The sequence below is a fragment of the Haliotis asinina genome, chromosome 6 (genome assembly GCF_037392515.1).
Source record: "Haliotis asinina isolate JCU_RB_2024 chromosome 6, JCU_Hal_asi_v2, whole genome shotgun sequence".
NCBI classification, from domain to species: domain Eukaryota; kingdom Metazoa; phylum Mollusca; class Gastropoda; order Lepetellida; family Haliotidae; genus Haliotis; species Haliotis asinina.
This window is the reverse complement of record NC_090285.1, coordinates 44,497,508-44,517,183: the sequence shown is the minus strand read 5'-3', so window position 1 is coordinate 44,517,183 and position 19,676 is coordinate 44,497,508. Positions and strand designations below refer to the sequence as shown.

General features: G+C 38.2%; 1 protein-coding gene across 23 annotated transcripts in view; it reads right to left on the bottom strand.

The window, feature by feature from the left end:
* Positions 1-395: 395 nt before the first annotated feature.
* The window catches only part of LOC137287441 (CUGBP Elav-like family member 2), a 227,569-nt gene continuing 208,288 nt past the window's right edge, over positions 396-19,676 (bottom strand). For 7 of the 23 annotated variants that reach the window (XM_067819713.1, XM_067819711.1, XM_067819735.1 and 4 more), the window contains 8 exons: positions 17,720-17,794; positions 17,438-17,539; positions 15,213-15,410; positions 12,536-12,622; positions 9,632-9,736; positions 8,834-8,977; positions 7,871-8,017; positions 3,987-5,738 (listed from right to left, as the gene is read on the bottom strand). In XM_067819713.1, coding sequence (XP_067675814.1) covers positions 7,890-8,017; positions 8,834-8,977; positions 9,632-9,736; positions 12,536-12,622; positions 15,213-15,410; positions 17,438-17,539; positions 17,720-17,794 — 839 coding nt within the window. In that variant the 3' untranslated portion in view covers positions 3,987-5,738; positions 7,871-7,889. Of the gene's footprint in view, positions 5,739-7,870; positions 8,018-8,833; positions 8,990-9,631; positions 9,737-12,535; positions 12,623-15,212; positions 15,411-17,437; positions 17,540-17,719; positions 17,795-19,676 lie in introns of all 23 variants that reach the window. The other 16 variants (XM_067819726.1, XM_067819716.1, XM_067819725.1 and 13 more) reach the window with 6 other exon arrangements.

Sequence of the window (19,676 nt, the reverse complement as noted above, 5' to 3'; positions counted from 1 at the left end):
TACCAGATCCATTCATATGTAAGTAATATTTCTGCTCATTTCAACAAGCAGGCAGCTATTCTGCGTTAGGTCAGGAATGTGCAGGGTACAAAAATAATCACTGTTTTTTTGTTTACCAACGCACTCAGAAGTATTCAAATTATGTGATGGCTGTCTGTAAATCAAGTCTGGACCAGACAATCCAGTGATCAACATTATGAGGACAGATCTATGCAATAGTCATTATATGAACCAACCAAGTCAGTCAAAAATAAGTACAGTTAGTGTAATTACATCTACTAATCAAAATACAACATTTTCTCCATAACAGTGTGTCTTTCGATGTGAGCCAGGAATGACTGTTTACACAGGTGTTGACATCCTTGAAACTGTAATGACAAACATAACAAACCATGTTATATCAATAAAGTTTAATACCTTTCTCATTCTGTACATTGCCAAACCACATCACAATGCGAACTAATACAAGATAGAAACCACACACTGTGGCCACAGGGAGACACATCAAAGTTAGGACAATAAAATAGGTAAAATCTGCTTTCTGTCAGTCGAGTCCAGTGGTGGCAGGCAGGCGGGGCCGATATCTACATGCTGAGTTACCTGGTTAACAAACCTCTATACCAACTACTGTGATCTGGTGACTGGGCTGCAGCAGAAAAAAAGGGGAACTGTTGCCCTGGACTCCATCAGAGCTCCAGGTCCAGATTCAGGGCATCATCTCACAACCATATATGCATGGAGACTGATAAACATATCACCCATGCAAATATCCATTAAGAAATATGAAATACTGAGGGTGCAATTCTACCATTCATGAATTGACAAAAATGAGCATGAAGAATAGAGGTGAAAAATATCACAATTTGGATAATAAGCAAGTTCATATGATTACAAATATACAATTAAGTGTATTTCTCCCCTATACACTGCTGTCGCCCAAGCGAGACGTCTTGGATCTACTGCAGCCCAGCTAAATGAAATGTCAAGTCCATCTATACAGTCAGGGAAGGACATGGCAGCCAATATACAGATGCTGTTCTATTCCACTATAGGTTTAGGTCTCATCTGACTAGATATGTCGTCAAGTACTGAGTAAGGCAAGAAAATAGCAGGACCCTCAATTATCCTGCACATCTGCTTCACGAGTTGGTGACAAGGCATCAAACTGCTCATGTGAAGCACTTAAAGGCTGCCAGAATATAGGACTGTACTTCCCAATTAATACTCTCCTTTCAGCTAGTCCAGATGAAAGAGATGTAATATTCACAACGCCTTGAACTGTTTCACCAAATTCTGGCAAATCTTGAAATGATCAGTCTGTTCTTGCCACCATCTTGTGCTGACAGGTTTGTGAACACAATTATCATACCAGTCCCATTGTAAACTGTGACCAGCAAGTAAAATTTGACAATATCATTGACAGTAGAAATACACATAATATACTCAATCATACCTTTTGATTTTTCTCCTCATTTGGTCATTTAAAGGATACAGTGTGACGAAAACGCAACATGAAGCACTTGTAATGCTAGTTGAATGCTTTGATTTTGATTGATAAATAAATGCAAAATACTGATAGGGGCAGAACCAAATATCAGCTAGACAGACACGTTTTTTTTATATCACCCAAGGAATCACATCTCACTGATCCACAGCATATCGCCATGTCCATTAATACAAGATATATACTGATTTGGGTCGATCACCAAATGTACACACATTCAACGAACCTGAGGTATGAAAATTTTATAACAAATGTTTATATCCAACATACTCTGAACAGGAAAGACTCAATACTGTTAAACAGCTGTGAAACTAAACGAGACTGCAAAGTAACAGGTTAGGCTTGGTGCGTTAAAAATGGGTACCCAGTTATAAATTGTGTTGCTTTTAAAGCAAGACGTGCCCGATTGGAACAACATGGACAGAGAACACATAGTCCTGAGTTTGTGCCGACAGCAAATTGGTAGGGGGGTCCAATCAACTCCGGGGAGCAAGACAAGTCACAGTCAGACAAACAGATCAGAGGGCATCCACATGATTTGCTTTTGGAAGGATTATTACAACTGAAGATTACAAATTGACATGGGTGTGATAAGTCTGGTAAGTACTTTTCTGAAGAGAAACCTAATGGCATGGGCTGTGAAAGGTGCCACCACTCTGAGCAGCAGTGCCATTACATTTTACTAGAGACTAAGAATACCACATCATGCAAATGAAATCTTAGGCTGATCTTCACAAGTCAACATATGGACAACACAGCCACACACTCAAAATGATCAAATACTGGAGGGCTTCCACACAACCAGACACACTTGAAATCCAACATCCAATCTCATAGGAGCAGTCTCAAAAGGACAAAGTATTTCCGAGTTGGCTGACTGTGACAAATCTGTGGAACCTAACATGATGCTAATCATACAATTGTGAACTGTTATAACAAGTAAAATATTTGCAAACTTAATTCATTACTGACAAAGGTATTTAACTATTGGGATCACAACCAGAACATACAACTGTAATAAAAAATACTTTCTGAGTCACTCATGCAGCATGTCTTGTGTTTTTCTTTTTAAAAAAAATCTATCTTGTAAATAAATCAAACACATGTACAAACATGACATATCACTAGATCAAGTAAGTCGTAAGTTTCCAATCTCAAATACACATGTTATCCACAAAATTTGGAGACATGGTAAAATTTTGATATGGTCTAACTACGTAGTAAGTATCTACAGTTAAAAAATATGCCATAAAACTATGGTCTATGCAGATGCTAAATCTACTCTTTGGTTCAACTATGTAGCATGCAAGGCTAGCAGCTATAGAGAACATCAATTGTGCAAGAACATGACTAAACAAGACCACTGCATACTGATAAATAAAATTAAGGATCACCGATTCCTTTATTTAACTGTAGTTATGTCATAACATCATATGGCAGATAAACTAAAATCATAACAAAAAATCGGGGGTCCTCAACGTTTGTTTTGCAGTATGTTCAACACAGTCCTGTTGTGAAACAAAAACTCCTACTGTTGTAACCTTGAGAAAGAGAACAAGAACTGTAAGTTTGGGGAAATAGTTTAAAGCTACAGAGAAAGGACACAATGAGGTATTTTTACAGAACTTACACATAAACCATGCAGTCATCTTTGATTGGCTCAAAAAGATGAACACTCAAGTTTGCAAAGTATGATTTTAATCAAGTTAACAAAACATCCACAAAATAAATATCACTCTTTCCACAAAGATCGCTTTTGGGGTCAGCTATGACTAGATACCACTGAAGTAATTTGGATATATTCCTACTGACGATGTCTCAGACCTAACCTGACCCTGATTGTCTGCTGCTTACATAGAACATTCACCTGGGTTGACACTAGTTTTCTCGGCTGGTCACACTTGGTCATATTAAACAGCACATGAAATGGAAGTGGCGCAAACACAATTTGACATTTACATCTTATTACTTCCTGCAATGCATGATTTAGTACTTTTGATTCTGGAAATGGTAACTCGAAGCAATGAGACAGTATCATAATGAAAAATACTTCTATAAAATATTTTAAACACAACTGATATGTTAACAAGTCTTAAATTTTCAACATAAACAATCAAGTATTTTGGCTACATACGTGCCACATCTACATTTATAAAACTCACATAAATATGAATAGATGTTTACAAAAGTTGAAATGTAAAATGGCTACAAGTTTAAGAGTTACACGGACGCCCCCAAGCTACTGTCTAAGGTTCAAGGCTATTTTGCCTCAACGAGCAGGTAACGAGACACACCATTCTACTCAGCATATGATTTCAAACGACTCACTCAACACCAGTAAATACAGTCCTCAAAAACAAACTTTCACTTAAAGGGAAAACTCCACAACATTTAAATGAGATTAATTTTTTGATTTTCACACATTGTAACAAGAAAACTCGATAAACATCAACAACTTTTCATTTAAAAAAAGAACGAACACTGCAAACAAGTTATCACTTTGTTGAGAAAGAACTGAAGTACATTACATGTCTAAAATGTTCCTCTCCTTCACAATATAAGGCAGCATTTGTTGTTAGACGATAAAGTGAAGACAGTCTAACTCTTGCATTTACTAAATAATGGGGTACCTTTGCAGCAGGGGAACTGACAGATACAGGAAGGGCCTGATTCACAAACTGTACATGATAATGCAATCTGCAATGAACTGTTTTTAATTTACACCTGTATTATTCGACATTTCATACAAATCTGACATGATACAGCTAGAAAATCGAACATCAAAGACGTTAAATAAAGGGCCTTTTACAAATTTGAATGAGGTATGGTTGCACAAATCACTGATATAATCAAGCATATATTCTGTGACGCGAGCCCCTTCCTGTTTTACAGTATTATAGGATATTAGCTTCTGAATATGTCAAGTAACATGATGACAATCTCTCCTTGTAATAAATACTTCAAGAATATGTTCTCAGGTTCATTCCCCACCTACTAATAATGCATATGTACATGAGACAAATAATATTAAATGCAAACATTCTCCACATTGTCATGAAGAGACATTTAACTAAAATGGAGCTTGAATATCAAAGACTCCGAACCACCATGAAAATGAAACGTGGCATGAAACAACACGAATTAGAAACAATGATCCCTTTGGTATAGTAAACATGTTAAAATATATATTGAAAATAAAATGAACTACATTGAAACAGTTTCCATCTATCTGGGTACAGAATGTAAGGCCTGGAGTAGAGAGAATCCACATAGAAACCAACTATCCTTACTACAGGCTCGGAGGCCAAGGTCTAGAAAAAACAATTCATGGTGGATCATAAGACTGCAGGGATAGGTTTCCAACATTGCCTGGAACATTGTCCTGACTCGGATTCACTGAATAGAACAGTTCAAGTAGTCTCCTTTCACAAGTAATATATAATCAAAAAGTGTAAGTTTGGGAATTAGCAATATAAGTGCAGATTTTGAGGAGACATTAATACTGTAAGGATTCCATAGTTGCTTGAAACAATACAATGGCAAGACAGGCTTATGGAATATCTATAGAAATACTTGATATGATATCTTTCTCTGGGCTACATGCAAGCAAAAGAAAGCAAAAACTGCAAATCTGAAATCTCTATCCTTAAGCATTCTTTAATCAATGGATGCAGCATGGATCATATTTATATGGCTAAAGCGTGATTAAGGCTGAATGTTGAACTACCTTAACTTGATACAAGTAATCCCTGCAGTCTTAATAAGCATAAAAGAACAAAATTAAAATCAAATACAATTCCTTCACCAAAATGATGGGTGATATCGCTTGAATCACTGAACACATTTCCGCTGTCGTCTTGCAGGCTGTGCCACCATCTCTATCGTGTCGCCCAACAATGGTACCCCAATACAGAAACATGTACACCTTGGACGAAAACTTGAATAAAACAAACCACATCTCCCTCTCTCGCCCAACCACAGTTATTTATCACTGTCAGCAGTCTGTAGCCCAGAACCATGCTGATAACATTGCTTAGGGAGGATTAACCTTGACCCCAGATGAGGGTCAGACGGTCGGTCAGGCGAGAGAATCAACCAATTGTTGATGTTGGAGGAAGCTAGCGGGCTACAGTGACAACAGCTATTTACGTGACAGGCAAACTCATTTGTTTGAGGAGACATGAAGGACAGCACGGCAACATGGGTAACACGCCACGACGCACGGCACGGTCATCTACATAGAAAAGAAGCAAAAAGAAAACAAATTAAAAACATTGCCCCAAGCAGTTGGATTTAGTCAGTCTGGCCTTTGTTTAATTGGGGTGATATTGTTTGATTAACAGAAGTGATGGTTAAGGATTCACAAAGGAATGGGACAGAACAGAATAGTATTATGATTGGGGGACTGATGCTTCAAAAGTTACCCTGCAGGAAACTTGATTTCAGTATTGACAAAAATACACCTGCACTATCATTCCATGATAATGTTCCTTAACTGCATTCAATTTATTAAAACTTCACAGTATGACATATTTGGCAAGTTTTCACACAATACATCACAAACACAACAAACCACACAGACGAGACACCACACAAACATCAGAAACCTGCCCATGCCGTATGAAACATCCGTCATGACATGCATCAAACAGCAACATTTTGAGAGCTGAGTTAGTCATGTATAGTCTTTCATTGAGTACAACTAACACTTTACCATACTTCAGACTCATTGTTGTCAATGGCTACTGTAGCCATTCCACAAAATCCAAGCTTGTGATTCATACATTTTGGAGTATGGGAGGTAAAAGAACCAGTGAATGAGTCTTGCGAGTATAAGAGAGGTGGCGCCAGGTCATGGAACTCATGGCCAACAACAGCAGGTGAATGAGGGAGAACACAAAGGCCAGACAGAAGCCAGAGAGCGAGGAGAAACACACAAACAGGTGGCTGAGTTATAAATTGCAGAGGGGCTAGCACTGGAAGATCATACTGGACAACCAAACACACAACAAAACTTGAAACATTAATTCAGACGTTGATGTCTTCAGAACACTTCTTTCCCATTCACAGATAACAAAAAATTGGGATAAAATAACACAAGTCCCCATCCATTAACTACAGCTCTAATCCTGTGGTGCTTGCATCACTAAATCCAAACTTCACTCATGTCCTTCACAGATTCATGTGTAAGGCATCCCCTTACTTTGCCTCTCACCAAAGTGGTAGAAACAAGCTGCTACTACTCCCAGACAATCCACTCTCAAAAAGTGCAGTAGTATAAACATTGGGGGTACATGATCACCCCATATATATATACACTACTTGTGCTACTAGGTCTCAACATATTTCTTACTAAAACTAAAACTTTTAGTATATCTTCTCAGTTTGGTGGCTTCATTTACTCCAAATTTATTCATCCACTGAACATTTCACACAACACATTTTCAAAAGCATTAACCTTCTAGCTTCTTCTCTCCTACTGCATTTGACCACTGTCACCAACATCAAGTCCACATGACAATCCTATTTTTCCTGAACCAAGACAAAGCATGCCATTAATGTTGCCAAGATTCATTGATAGAGCATACAGAAGGACAGGACAAACATTGGGGTACAAAAAACACTGAAGATGGACAGAAACTGTCAATAAACAGCTGGGTCATCTTTGCTGTTTACACACTATTGCAGGACATCACTATCCACACTATGTCCATCTTGTCAAAACATCAGCCACAAGGCAGACAGAGGTAGAAGACAATCTCTCATTCTGAATCAGTGTTGAGAGCATCAGGACAACTTATATATCCAATCATCAAAAATATCTACCGATTCTGGTACGTGCAGAGCATTTTACTGTTGTGAACAGTTCAAAACTCTCACACCCATTGAACAATGTGACATTTACAAAAAATGGTTTGAAACATCTTCATTCAAATTTAAAAAACAGATGTTTATCGTTACAGCAATATCAAATCATTTCATCAAAATGTTTGTTAGAAATTTGGCAATGAAAGTGATAAAATGTTTTTTAAAAATGAAAAAAAAAAAACCAACAAAAAACAAACACAAATCTCAAAGAGGGACAACGACTGTGATATAGAATCACAGCAATGCTATGACCAGTGAAAAATTTGGCATTGAATAACTTGCATTTCTTAGAAAAATCGAAGCAATAGACAAGCACCACATATATAAATCTCAGCATGAATCCATGAGAACTGTTCCTTCCTCTCAACACCAGCTACATTCAGACTGTCGTGTACCTCTTTGCCCATCACATGTTCACCTGTCAAACTCGATAGTCATAGTCAAGACTGCTGTCAGCATGGCATTTACTAATAAGCTCCTACCTTGGGGGGTACTCACCGTGCTAACAAACACCTAGCTAGTAGGGCTTGCTGTCGTTTTTTGGACGCTTTAACTGGACTTTGAGGCGTTTCATGCCGATCTGGAACCCGTTCATGGCCTGTATTGCTGCTTGAGCCGACATGGGGTTGTCGTAGCTCACAAAACCTGCATCAGGGTATGGTATGGTCACTACTTACAGCTCTCAGGCAAAGAAACTGTTACAATCCAGTCTAAACATTTGGAGCACATCTACACAAAGGCTTACAGATTAATGCTTAAATTACAAACCAGTAATTGTCTGACACAAACTGTATCTACTTTTTTTGACATTTTTAAAAGGTACATCTGAGAAATTGTTTCAATATAGCTCTGGACATTATTTCAGTCACAACATTTCAGTCTGACATGAAAAGAAAATTTGAAGAGATGAATATCAACAACATTACAACTTTGGAACACATGACAGGTATTAAATGCTGACAGACCACAAATACAGGCAATTTTGTTTTGAGAGCGATAATTCAAAGTGTTTGGCAAGCTTTGCTTGCCCCTCATCACAGAAATGCAGCCATATTGGCTTCAAGATTCCACTGGAATTATTTATTGTTTCAACTCTGCATTCAGCAGCATTCACTGTATCATGTTAGTCTATACTAAATTATATCTTGATCACACAATCCAGTGATTGATACTGATAGTGTTGAATAAAAGTTATAATTAACATGCATTTAGAAGTCAGCAAGCCAGAGCATCCTATCTCATTAGTCGCAACCATGGCTGCTGCTTTCAAGAATTGTGGACTCCAGAAGGGTATCATAAAAATGAAGTCATGTAAGTAGAGCCCTTGATATAAGGGTCAGCAGCACCTGAGGATCCTAGTCAAAAAGGAATTTGATTGGACAGATACTAATAGACAAAGTATAGATTAAATTAGATGTGGACATCATGAACAACATCAGTGTCTAATACTGCTTTACTCACCGAAGCACTTGCTGAGGTTGGTTTGTTTGTCAATGAAAACTTTAGCTGAGATCACATTTCCAAACGGCACAAACATCTGCATTAAATCATGGTCACTGAATTCTTGTGGGAGATGATAGATGAAGAGGTTGGCTCCTTCTGGGCCTGAAATCGAAGCTACTGATGATATATGTGGGGGAATCTCAACATCAAGTCAGCACAGCACAGCAGCCACATGGAAAACAACATGTCTCACCTTGCACAGCAGAAAGAGGGACTAAACTTCAGACATCTTGACCAAACAATATCCATGAAGCATGGACGGGTTTATGACTACTTTTGTAGCATTCCTTGGAATAATAATTTCAAATAAAAAACAATTCAGAATACAATGAGTTTACATTAGAACATTTGTTTTACACGTGAAATTTAATGTCAATTAGAATTCAGCTGACTTTGAGTGAAGATTTCTAATATGAATGAATTACCTGCATGAATTGGAAAAATAATGTTCACTTTGAATAAATAAATAAATTGTGTTAATGAATATTAAGTCCCTGCAAAGCAGTACTTCTGAAGTTCAATCCACATACAGATAAAGCATGATGTAACATGGCTAAAGCAGTGCAAGTTATTGCTTTAAGAAGTGCAGATTAATCACATTTGAAAGTTGAAAGAAAGAGAAAGTTCACAAAGACAGAAGCTGTTGTCAGTAATATAAATACATAAGGGAAATTACATAAAATACCATCTACAATAAAAACCCTATTCTTGTTCCCACAACCCTTCTAGATTAAAATCTACCGGCATCTAATTTACCGTAATTTTTGGTGTAAAGTCCACAAAGCTGATACAAGGCCTTCCCTTGAAAGCTACTGCTGTGATCTTCCCCTGCACTAGCAGTGTAAAGTCCCCACTCTGTTCCTATAACATAACGGACACCACGTCAAACTACCACTCTTACACTCCCGTCACCATCAGGACACCTCTTTCAGTCTCCAAACAGGGAGTAGACATTGCTTTAATCAACATTAGGAGGGAGGGACACCAGTCTAACATATCCAATCACCAGTACAAGGCGGACACCACTCTTACCCAAGGAACGCCACTTTTACACTCCCATCAACAAAAAGGGGGCTGCAACTCCTAAAATCCCATCACCAGCTTATAGAGGGACGCAACAATACCAAAATTGGAACATCATCTTGTCTTCTTTCATAAGGTACGTGTCTACTGATGTTATCAGAATGGAAATGCATCAAATGTACCGTGGTAGTAACTGTGGCTTAAGAACATAACTTGATATAAGATTGACAACTGATTTTGATGACCTGCATAAGAAGAAAGTTTTACTGATTTAGCTGCCACTTGCTACTGCACCAATCATGTAAAACTAAAAAAACTACAGGTCTTTAGATCCAACTATGAAAGACAAAATTGAAAAATCAGTGACACATCAAAGTCTACTTTACATTGGACACATCCCCAATTTTGGTTGTAAAGACTCGAAGACACTGATATTACTGTCTGGTAGGAGGGCTGAGCATCATAACCAAGCTATGTAGGTCCACAGGCAACAGTTTCAGGATCTTTGGGGCATGCCGCAACTTTCTGGTGTTGGGAGAAGGATGGCTGGATTGAATACTCATGTCCAATCTACTTCCTACCATTTCAGCTGTCTTAAGACAAAGCACCAATTACTGACTGAGATTAGGGGTGGTACTGAAAAGGAGGAATACAGTAGTATCACATGCACTGAAGTGGGCACTGGGCACTGGGCACTCTGGCCATGGTAGGGCTAACTTCAACCCTGTCAGCTACCATAGGACACAGCACCGAATAAGGATTAAGTTCAGGATAGGTTTGCATAGAAGGAATCCACCAGTATCATATGCACTGGATGAGAAATGAGCAGTACATCCATTGTACGGCTACCCTTTACCCTATCATCTACATTAAGACACAGCATCAAGCAAAGATTAAGGTTGGGATAGCCTTGAATAAAGGGAGGAATACACCAGTCTCACGTGCATCCTGGCCATGGTTGGGCTACCTGCAAGACCAACTTGTAAGGACAACAGTGTTGGACATGAGAGAGTGGGCAGGACTGTCGTATCATGGGGAATAATGTCATCCCTCTGACTACTATGAGGTCAGCACAAGACAAGAAGTTCGGATAAGTAAGGATTACTGTCTCTCCTATGAAAATCACAGGACAATTTCTAATAATAATTGTATACAAGACAAATCACCTGAAATATTTAATTCCCGTTCCTTGTTTGAATGTTTCCCTAACATCAACAACTGAATGTGAATGATTACTAAGATTCCTGACATTTGACTGCAACAAACCCATGTAGGAAACAGGTGTACCTAATGATTTTATTTCACTTCAGGCACTTAACTACATAAAAGTGAGCAACGAGTGGTCCATTTGGTATTTCCATCTTGAGGATTGAACTTTGGATCTTTGGCAACTAAACAACCACACCAATGGCTGGGACACCAAAGACTCAGAAAGACGTACCATGGAAGACAGTACTGACACTTGTCTGACAAAAGAACCTGGCATATTCTCAACAGACACATTACATTCCTGCAGATGTAAAATGCACAACCAAAACTGAAGGAATAACACTTAGCAAATAAAATTTCATGCAACAACAACAAAAAAAAAGGACAAAGTGTCTTAGAAAAAGAGACAGCAGATGTTTTCACAAAATATATTTGAATCTAACACTGGTAGCCACTGCCAAAAGCTCTATACAACAAACATTTAAACTCAATACAATTACTAGGCTTTGCAGAGTTAAATACACTCACATATATCAAAACAACAAACTAAAATAATGGTATTTCTGATTCTGATCAACTGAATTATAAAAGTCCAGAATGCAGCATTATTGCGGGGATGCTGTGAAATAAGAACATAAAGCTGACATCATCATGAGAAGTGTATCCAGTTTGTGACACATCTTCTAGACATTGACTGATACCACATTCAGTACATTGAAGCTATTCAACGTAAGGTACATAAGGATATGCTTAGGATCGTCTTTCGATAATGAGAAAAAATAGAGAACACTGGACTAAGTTTCTGACACAGATTGGAAAGTCAAAATCAAGACAAGTGTATGCTTTACATAACCTTCTGAAAAGTAGGACAAACAGTTTGGGACTAGACACTGAAGAAGTTTTTCACACAGATTGAAAGTCAAAATCAAGGTAAGTATATTTTCAACATTATCTCCTGAAAATGGGGATGATGAGTTTGGGACTAGATGCGGGATTATGTTTCTGAGACCGATTACTGAAGGCTGATCGTAAGGACATTCTCTGTGAATAATGTGTACAGGAAAGGAAGAGACAGGACAGAGGGCTATGACAGAATGAGGTGAGTAATCCAAGCAGAGTGAAGCAGGGTGCTGGGACACACACAATGAAAATCCAGTAAGTGCTACAACAGTTCCACCAATGTCACACTGGTTCTTCCTACATGATATTAGTGTGCAACATTGTTATTACATCAGACCTCTGGGACAAACTTTATGTCTGTGCAAACCTTTCTAGGAATAGATGACAATATGATGGCATTGAAGATACATTAATATGACTTTTAATGGTATGCAAACGCAAATATTGGTTTTTGCTTCTTCAGCAGTGTTACAGCTGCTTGTAATACAGAAGCAAGGATTGAGAAGCACACCAAGGGAAGTAACTCACCTTCAGTCTGCTTCCCTGCAGGTGAGGCTGCAGCTTGCTGAAGTTGGGCTGCTGCTGTTGGACTGCTGAAAGCGTTGGGGAAAGATGCTGAAGTGGAAAGGAAAACATGCTTAATAATGTGTATGCACAATTGTCACCAAAAATCCGAAAAGCAGTAGTGTGTTAGTTGTGCTCAAATTAGGATCAATGAAGCTATGAAACAGTACTGTCTCCGATGTCAAAACCGTATTTCTGCTGAGGCTACATATTTTTGCAATAATAAGAATTATGATCGAAGATATCAAAGGTGAGTGGACAAAGCAGACTTTTATCCAAATTTGCAAGTTTTTTAAGAGAACTGAATCAGAACAGAACCAGAATTCCTGTAAGAGTGCTGGACATTTCACACAGGTGAGGCACTATCCATGCATCCAATGCATGGGCCTTGTGCTGCTACCTACTGAAAATGTCTTACTTTGATGCCTTGTCATACATGATCACAGATGCCTGGGTCATTACATGCAATGCAATTATGCTTGAAGGTCAGTAACTTACAAATAACATATTTCATACAGTTTTCGAACTCGACTAACAATGAGACAAAAAGAAGCAAAGCAGAACAAATGGAACACAAACAGACCCAGGATGAACAAAAAGCAGTGAAAAATATGAGTTGCTTCCCTTCAACCCAGTATGGTCTTTGACTTTCGATGACCTTATTAAATGCAGATTATTCCTTCATAACTAGGTTTAAAAACTAATCAATAATAAGGATGCCCATTGAAGTTGCAACACTAACGGAGGTAAGTACATGTACTGTTATTTGGGGGGAAAAAGTCACAGAGAGAACCAGTAAGTGACATCTTTATGGCATATTTACACTGCTCCAGTGTGTTTCTTAGACATACAATTTTAAGTAATTCTTATTTCTTAATAATACCAAGAAGTTGATAACTAAAGTACCAAATGTGTGAAAATCTGAACACATATTTCCAGCTCTTTCCAAACTTAGCTAGAAAATAGTGCATCAGTGCAGAATCAACAGAATGCAGAGAGATTTACAGAGATACACACAGAAATTTCACCTTTCGCTCAATGGTATGACTATGTTTACAATACCGAGCTGATTAATCCAGGCAGGTCTGGCATGCATTATTTCCCATGCCTATCAATTAAAGCACTGCACCCATTAGACTCTATACAAACCCTTCATGCATATTCTTTATCCAACATACTTTGAGTTAGTTATGAATGTGGATGTGGATGTGGATGAAACAACATGGTGAAGCTGTTACTCAACAGGGTAAAAACAAAAAAAGCACACACTCAAGAAACCAAAATTTGCAAAAATTAATCAAATGAAATGAAAGCTGTCCTGTCCTCAAGCTTCAGTTTGCCTCCTTGATTAACTTGAACTATGACATTCTTCAAAATGGCTTCTTTAAATGAGAGATGACCAAACTTGTCAACAACACAACCTTCACAGCTGAATGTTTTCATGGAAGTGTTGGTTTCAGACACAAAGCAGCTAATGCCACTTGACATCATTCCAAGGGGAAATGCAGGCTGCTACTTTCCAGGGCAGACGGCAAAGTCTGCCATGTTACCTCCTTCAGAATCTGAGCCAACTCTTCACCAGGATAGATGCCAGTTGTCAAACATTTAATACAAATTTCAACACATAATGACAGAAATAAATGAGTGAAACCATGATTTCATTTTTCACCTCGGTGACTTTAGCTTTCACTGTTTTTATCAATATTCCATCAATATCATGGTAGAGTACACCAAAAATGGGTTTCACACACTGTATCCATGTGGTGACTCAAAACCAGGTCTTTAGTGTGACAAGCGAATGCTTTAACTGCTAGGCTACCTCACAGCCCCATTTATCATCTGAACTATTTACAGAAAATGTCCCTTCTGGAAAATGCTCTACAGCAGTCACTATCAGAATATGGCATCCCAGTCACACAATACTTCTTTTGACATGTCTGGCATCACAAGACCAACTGTGAAGAGATGGTCCCAGATTCCACCTTCTGCCATGTAATAAGCAGAAGCCTGCAGCAGTTAGTGTGTGACTTGTTAGATCAAACAGCATAGCAATAGACCTGCCACCTATCCTGCTTCATTTTCAATACCACCTAGCCCGCCTATGCTGATCCTCCACTGCCCAAACCCATGCATATACAGCAGTGATCTTTACTACATGCTACCGCTTTAGATTAAAAAAGGTGAAGGATTTAAGCCATATTTTCCAAGACTTAAAGTGCATTATCAAGCCATTAGCATTTGTGTGAGCTCCGCTCTGGAACCATGCGTCCTGTTCAGTTTATGATCAATGGTAAAGATTCAGTGCAGAATTAGTGATCAATAAAATATAGCTCAGCAATCTTACTTCTTGCAGACACTGGTGCAAAATCCAAATCCGTTATATCAAAGAATTAATTTGGTTAGGTGCAGGAAAAAGATATATATTGTAATCAATGCATTCATCTTCAGTATTATATTGAATAAAAAAAGGTTCAGGTTGTTTCTTCACTATTGGAGAGTTGACAGGTCGGCAGGGTGAGAGACAAAAACTACGAAACAAGTGGACACGCGGATGTACTGACACTGACGGGCACACACCTGCAAAATGAAAGTAGAAAATGAAGAAACGAACCTTTACCTTGAGTGAGTAAACCTGACAAACCTGCGTATTGCTGGATACCAGTGTAGGCTTGGCTCAGGGCATCAATGCCCTGGGGGTTGGAGGTGGAACCTAGGCCGTTCATGCCGCCATTCACACCCTGTGTCAGGGCAGAGATACCAGACATATTGCTGGCTGACAGGCTGGGAATACCGATGCCACCCAAGGCAGTGCTGGTTGTTGTTGTGCCAGACATGCTGCCTGTGAAGAAAGAAATTTTCTTACAACACCAAAGAAACCAAATATCAAATCTCACAAATGTTCATAGTTGACTAAATACCAGTGCCAGAGTATTAAGTAACATGTTTGTTTGAATGAAATCTCCAAATAAACTTGAGGAACTTTGTCACTGGAGATCATTGAGCAAGTGAGTTTATTTTCACACCGCTTTTAGCAATAATCCAGCAAAATCACAGGTGGGGACACCAGACTCGGGCTTCACACATCATACCCATTAGGGGAATCAGACTCGTGTTGTCGACTTTATGAGTGAATGCTTTAACCAGTAGGCTACCCCACCGCTTGAGACCATCAATAGTACTTTAGTCTGACAACTCTCTGTAAACAGAAATCTTGTGTTCATTTGTTAAATAAGTAATTTCATCACCAAGCCCTTTTAACTTTCATATTGTAATTCTACTTGTCAATATCATATCTGCATAAACTGCGAGAAGTGACAGATTGAAACTTCATAGCCTCATCATTTATCACATATTTAGTGCAGCTACAACACAGATTCTAACAACATGAAGGTAACAAAACACATACTGACACTATAATTCTCTACTGCTGGATGGATATTAAGGACTGGGGGTATTATCAAAATCAGTGTTTCTATTCAGAAAGCTATATCTATGCTTACTGCAACATGGAAAGACTTCTGAAAACCAATATCATCCATGTCTGCCAACAATGACACCAAATCATTGTCTATGATAAGGGCAACTAGTACAATACAGATCATTTGTGAGGACAGCAACATCCTCTTCTGCAAATATCAATACTGCTTTTAGAGTGACTTCCATTACTGAACCTAGAAATATACTGCTGTTTGGTTGATTTGTAATTTACACCACACTATTATGACAGTGATCTATAAGTAATCAAGCCTGGACCAAACAACATGAGCATCAATCTATGTAAATACAACAAGCATTGGATACTGAAGATCAATTCTAACCTGGCTCTTCCCAACTCATGGACATACTGATACACTAGCAGTCCCTGACAATGTAATGAGCAACACTTTCTCTTTAACAACATCTGACATGTGACAAGCTACCATGTGCAGCTTGTGTGCATTCACATTGTGTTTCCTTCACATTAATATGGAGGTTTCCCTATCACACATCAACATCTAGATTACATTCTCTTTGGTGCGTGTACACACAATATCTACATACTCCCTTACCAAGAGGTAAACCTTTTCCTTGTAATGCTGGGATAGAAAACAAATGTTGGTTCAGAAGATATGGGAAACAAATGAAAAAAAAAAAAAGAAAGAAAGAAAGAGTATCTTCCAACATTTATGCTTTTCATTCATTCTTTTCGTTAAAGTCTGCCTAACCACGATGATAAAATCATTGTTAAAGGCAGTAAAATACTGGATGCTGTTTCTCACACTTCTCACACTTAGAAAAATAGCACTATTTCATCACATAAGTGACAAATCTACTTTGTGAGATTCTGCACTTCAAGATCATCTCATGAACATCAAACTCTGCACTTCAAGATCATCTCATGAACATCAAACTAAGCTGTCACAATGCAAACACATTCATGGAAATTCATACAACTTATACAACTCACACCTCAATTATCCCAGATCTGCCTCCATTAACCTGAGGTCGACTTTACCCTCAACAGGAATATCACAAACCTTCTATCTGTCTTAGTTTCTGCCCTTAAAACAGTAACTTTTCATCCATCATCTTGGATTGGGGCAAAGAAGCTGCTGTTGAGGGTAATGATTGCTTGTTTTGTAACTGGGCTCAGATATGAAGGAGCATGGACTCCTTGACAGATGTCAGAGAGATGTGAGAGAATGAATTTACTTTTATGCCTCTTTTAGCAAATATTCCATCAAAATTCAAGGGGCAAGACACCAAAAATGGGAACCCAGGTCCTCAACAAGACCAGGCATTCTCACACCACCACTAGGCAATAAGATATGTAAAAAGATTGGCCTTACAAGGACCAACTCAAATTCCTGCCATACTCATACGTACCATTGTAAATGCTGTTCCCTGTGGACATAGGTGTGCTGTTACTTGCTGCAGCCAACTGGTTTAATGTTGCTACATTCTGTACACCCAGAGTGTTTAATGTGGCTGAAATGAGAACACAAAGAATCTGCTTTTTAGTAACTGGTGAAGTGAACCTTTCAGGACATGCAGTTCATCTCAATCAATCTGACTTTAGGATTGCATCACTGGGATTTTAATCTTAATTTGATACTGACGTCCATAATACATCTCATGCAAGGTTCATTATGCAGTTTGACATCCTACCTGGGTTGTTTGCTAAGCTTGCAAGAGCAGCGATACCATGCAAGTTCTGTAAATGGACATTATTTTGGGCTTCTGCTGAAACAGAATCAGTATCACACTTAAAACATCTTGAATAGTTGGTTGGGATGAGATTCAAAATCGTTCCACTTTACTGCATCTTATTGTGGTTTCATGAATCAACACTAATTGAATTAGATAACCTCTCTTTTACTTCCCTTTACACAGTTCAATGAAAAACTATTTTACAAGGGCTGGTGATTTAATTCCATATTTTCCGAATACAATGTTGATTCCATAGAAAACTTGCAGCTGCAAGTAACTGAAATATATGAAATGCCATACCATTGCTGAGCTTACAACCATTACAGCCATGACATCAGATTGTTGTCACAACAACAGCTAAATGATGTCAAAGAGTCAACAAAAACTTTGTACAAACTTCATGTTTTTTTTTTGTTTGTTTTTTTTTGAAAAAAATAAAAAATAAAAAAATAAATAAATAACTGAACCTTTTAAGCGTTATCTGTATTACACTGTGCTGTAAGCCAGATGGAGTTACCTCCCTTTAAGCTCAAGCTGTGAATTATGAGATTGTTATAGATCCACATAAGAGGGCACTTCTAGTACACTGTCACCATTAACTACACAGAAGGATGAGAACTGTAGTAGAACTCAAGGATTAAACACTGTCAGGTGGTGTCTACAGTAAGGAGAGCTGTGGAAAGCCTTCATCAACTGACTGCTGATATCAGCTGGACATTGTCAATGTCAGTTGAAATCAACACATCAGCCGACATGGTATATTGGAAAGAGAGAGGTAGTATTGTCACAAAACCGCAGGTTATTACCTAACTGGTAAATACATGCTCAACCAAAGTGATCATATTAACACAAAGGCAGTCCACACTGTTCAGATGACATTTCTCATGCAAGGTACAGCATATGTTACATGTAGCTGCAATGGAATATTATTGACATTTATAGGTTCTGGAATTGTTACGTCTTCATGCATATGTCACAAACAAAGACAAGCTGGCAAACAATCTCAACAACAACAACAAACTGTATAATAACTAAGTGCCAATACACACTGAATAGAGCCCATCAACACTGGGCTGGTAAACTCAGCAAACCGGGCCATGTTGACCGGTGTGAAATAAGCTCAACAGAAGATGTGAGGCTACAAGAGATTGTGATCCACAGCAAACTGCAGTGAACTAATCCACAAGAAGGAATGCTACGTGCAATCAACACAGTCCATGTCAGGGCAAAGGGAGATAACTGCTAATACAGTCTCAGAAATAATTCATAAAATGTTTAAACAGAAACTGAATCTTGTGTAGATCTAGTTTCTATTACATCAAACAATGTTAAGTAAGTGGAAAAGTTGCCTTACAGATCAGACTTTTTTATGACTTGAATTGTCCCATTAGGTACTTTGCTCATAAAGCAAGTACAGAATATTATGATCTGAGTCTACAGCTTATATGAAAGCATACAAGCCCACAACATACAATATTTTCACTATACATGGAACATACCAAATGTTTACAGCATTTGAGAGAATATACCACAAAAACAAATATACTGAACAAAAACAGTTCAGGATCATGAATATATATTATTTTCTGAATTGAGAGTAGCAGTGCTGCACAGCCAGGATATCCCTGGAAGGGGCCAAACAGCGATTAACTTTTGAATGTGGGCCAATAAGAAAAACTCAGAAAACCATGTGTCTTCATGGTTCATGCTCTTCATACTCTTAAACACATACAGCTAAAAAATACCATAAGTTTTATACTTGCATTGTTTATTAAATTGTTCTGTTTATTTTTTTTTTTTACAAAGTGATGAAAGTCAAACCTCTACTTCTGTTTGTCATATGAAAGCAACGGATGTGTAGATAACCACTACGATTGAAACTTGTATACTCCTTGTTGCCCATTTCTGTTTCATC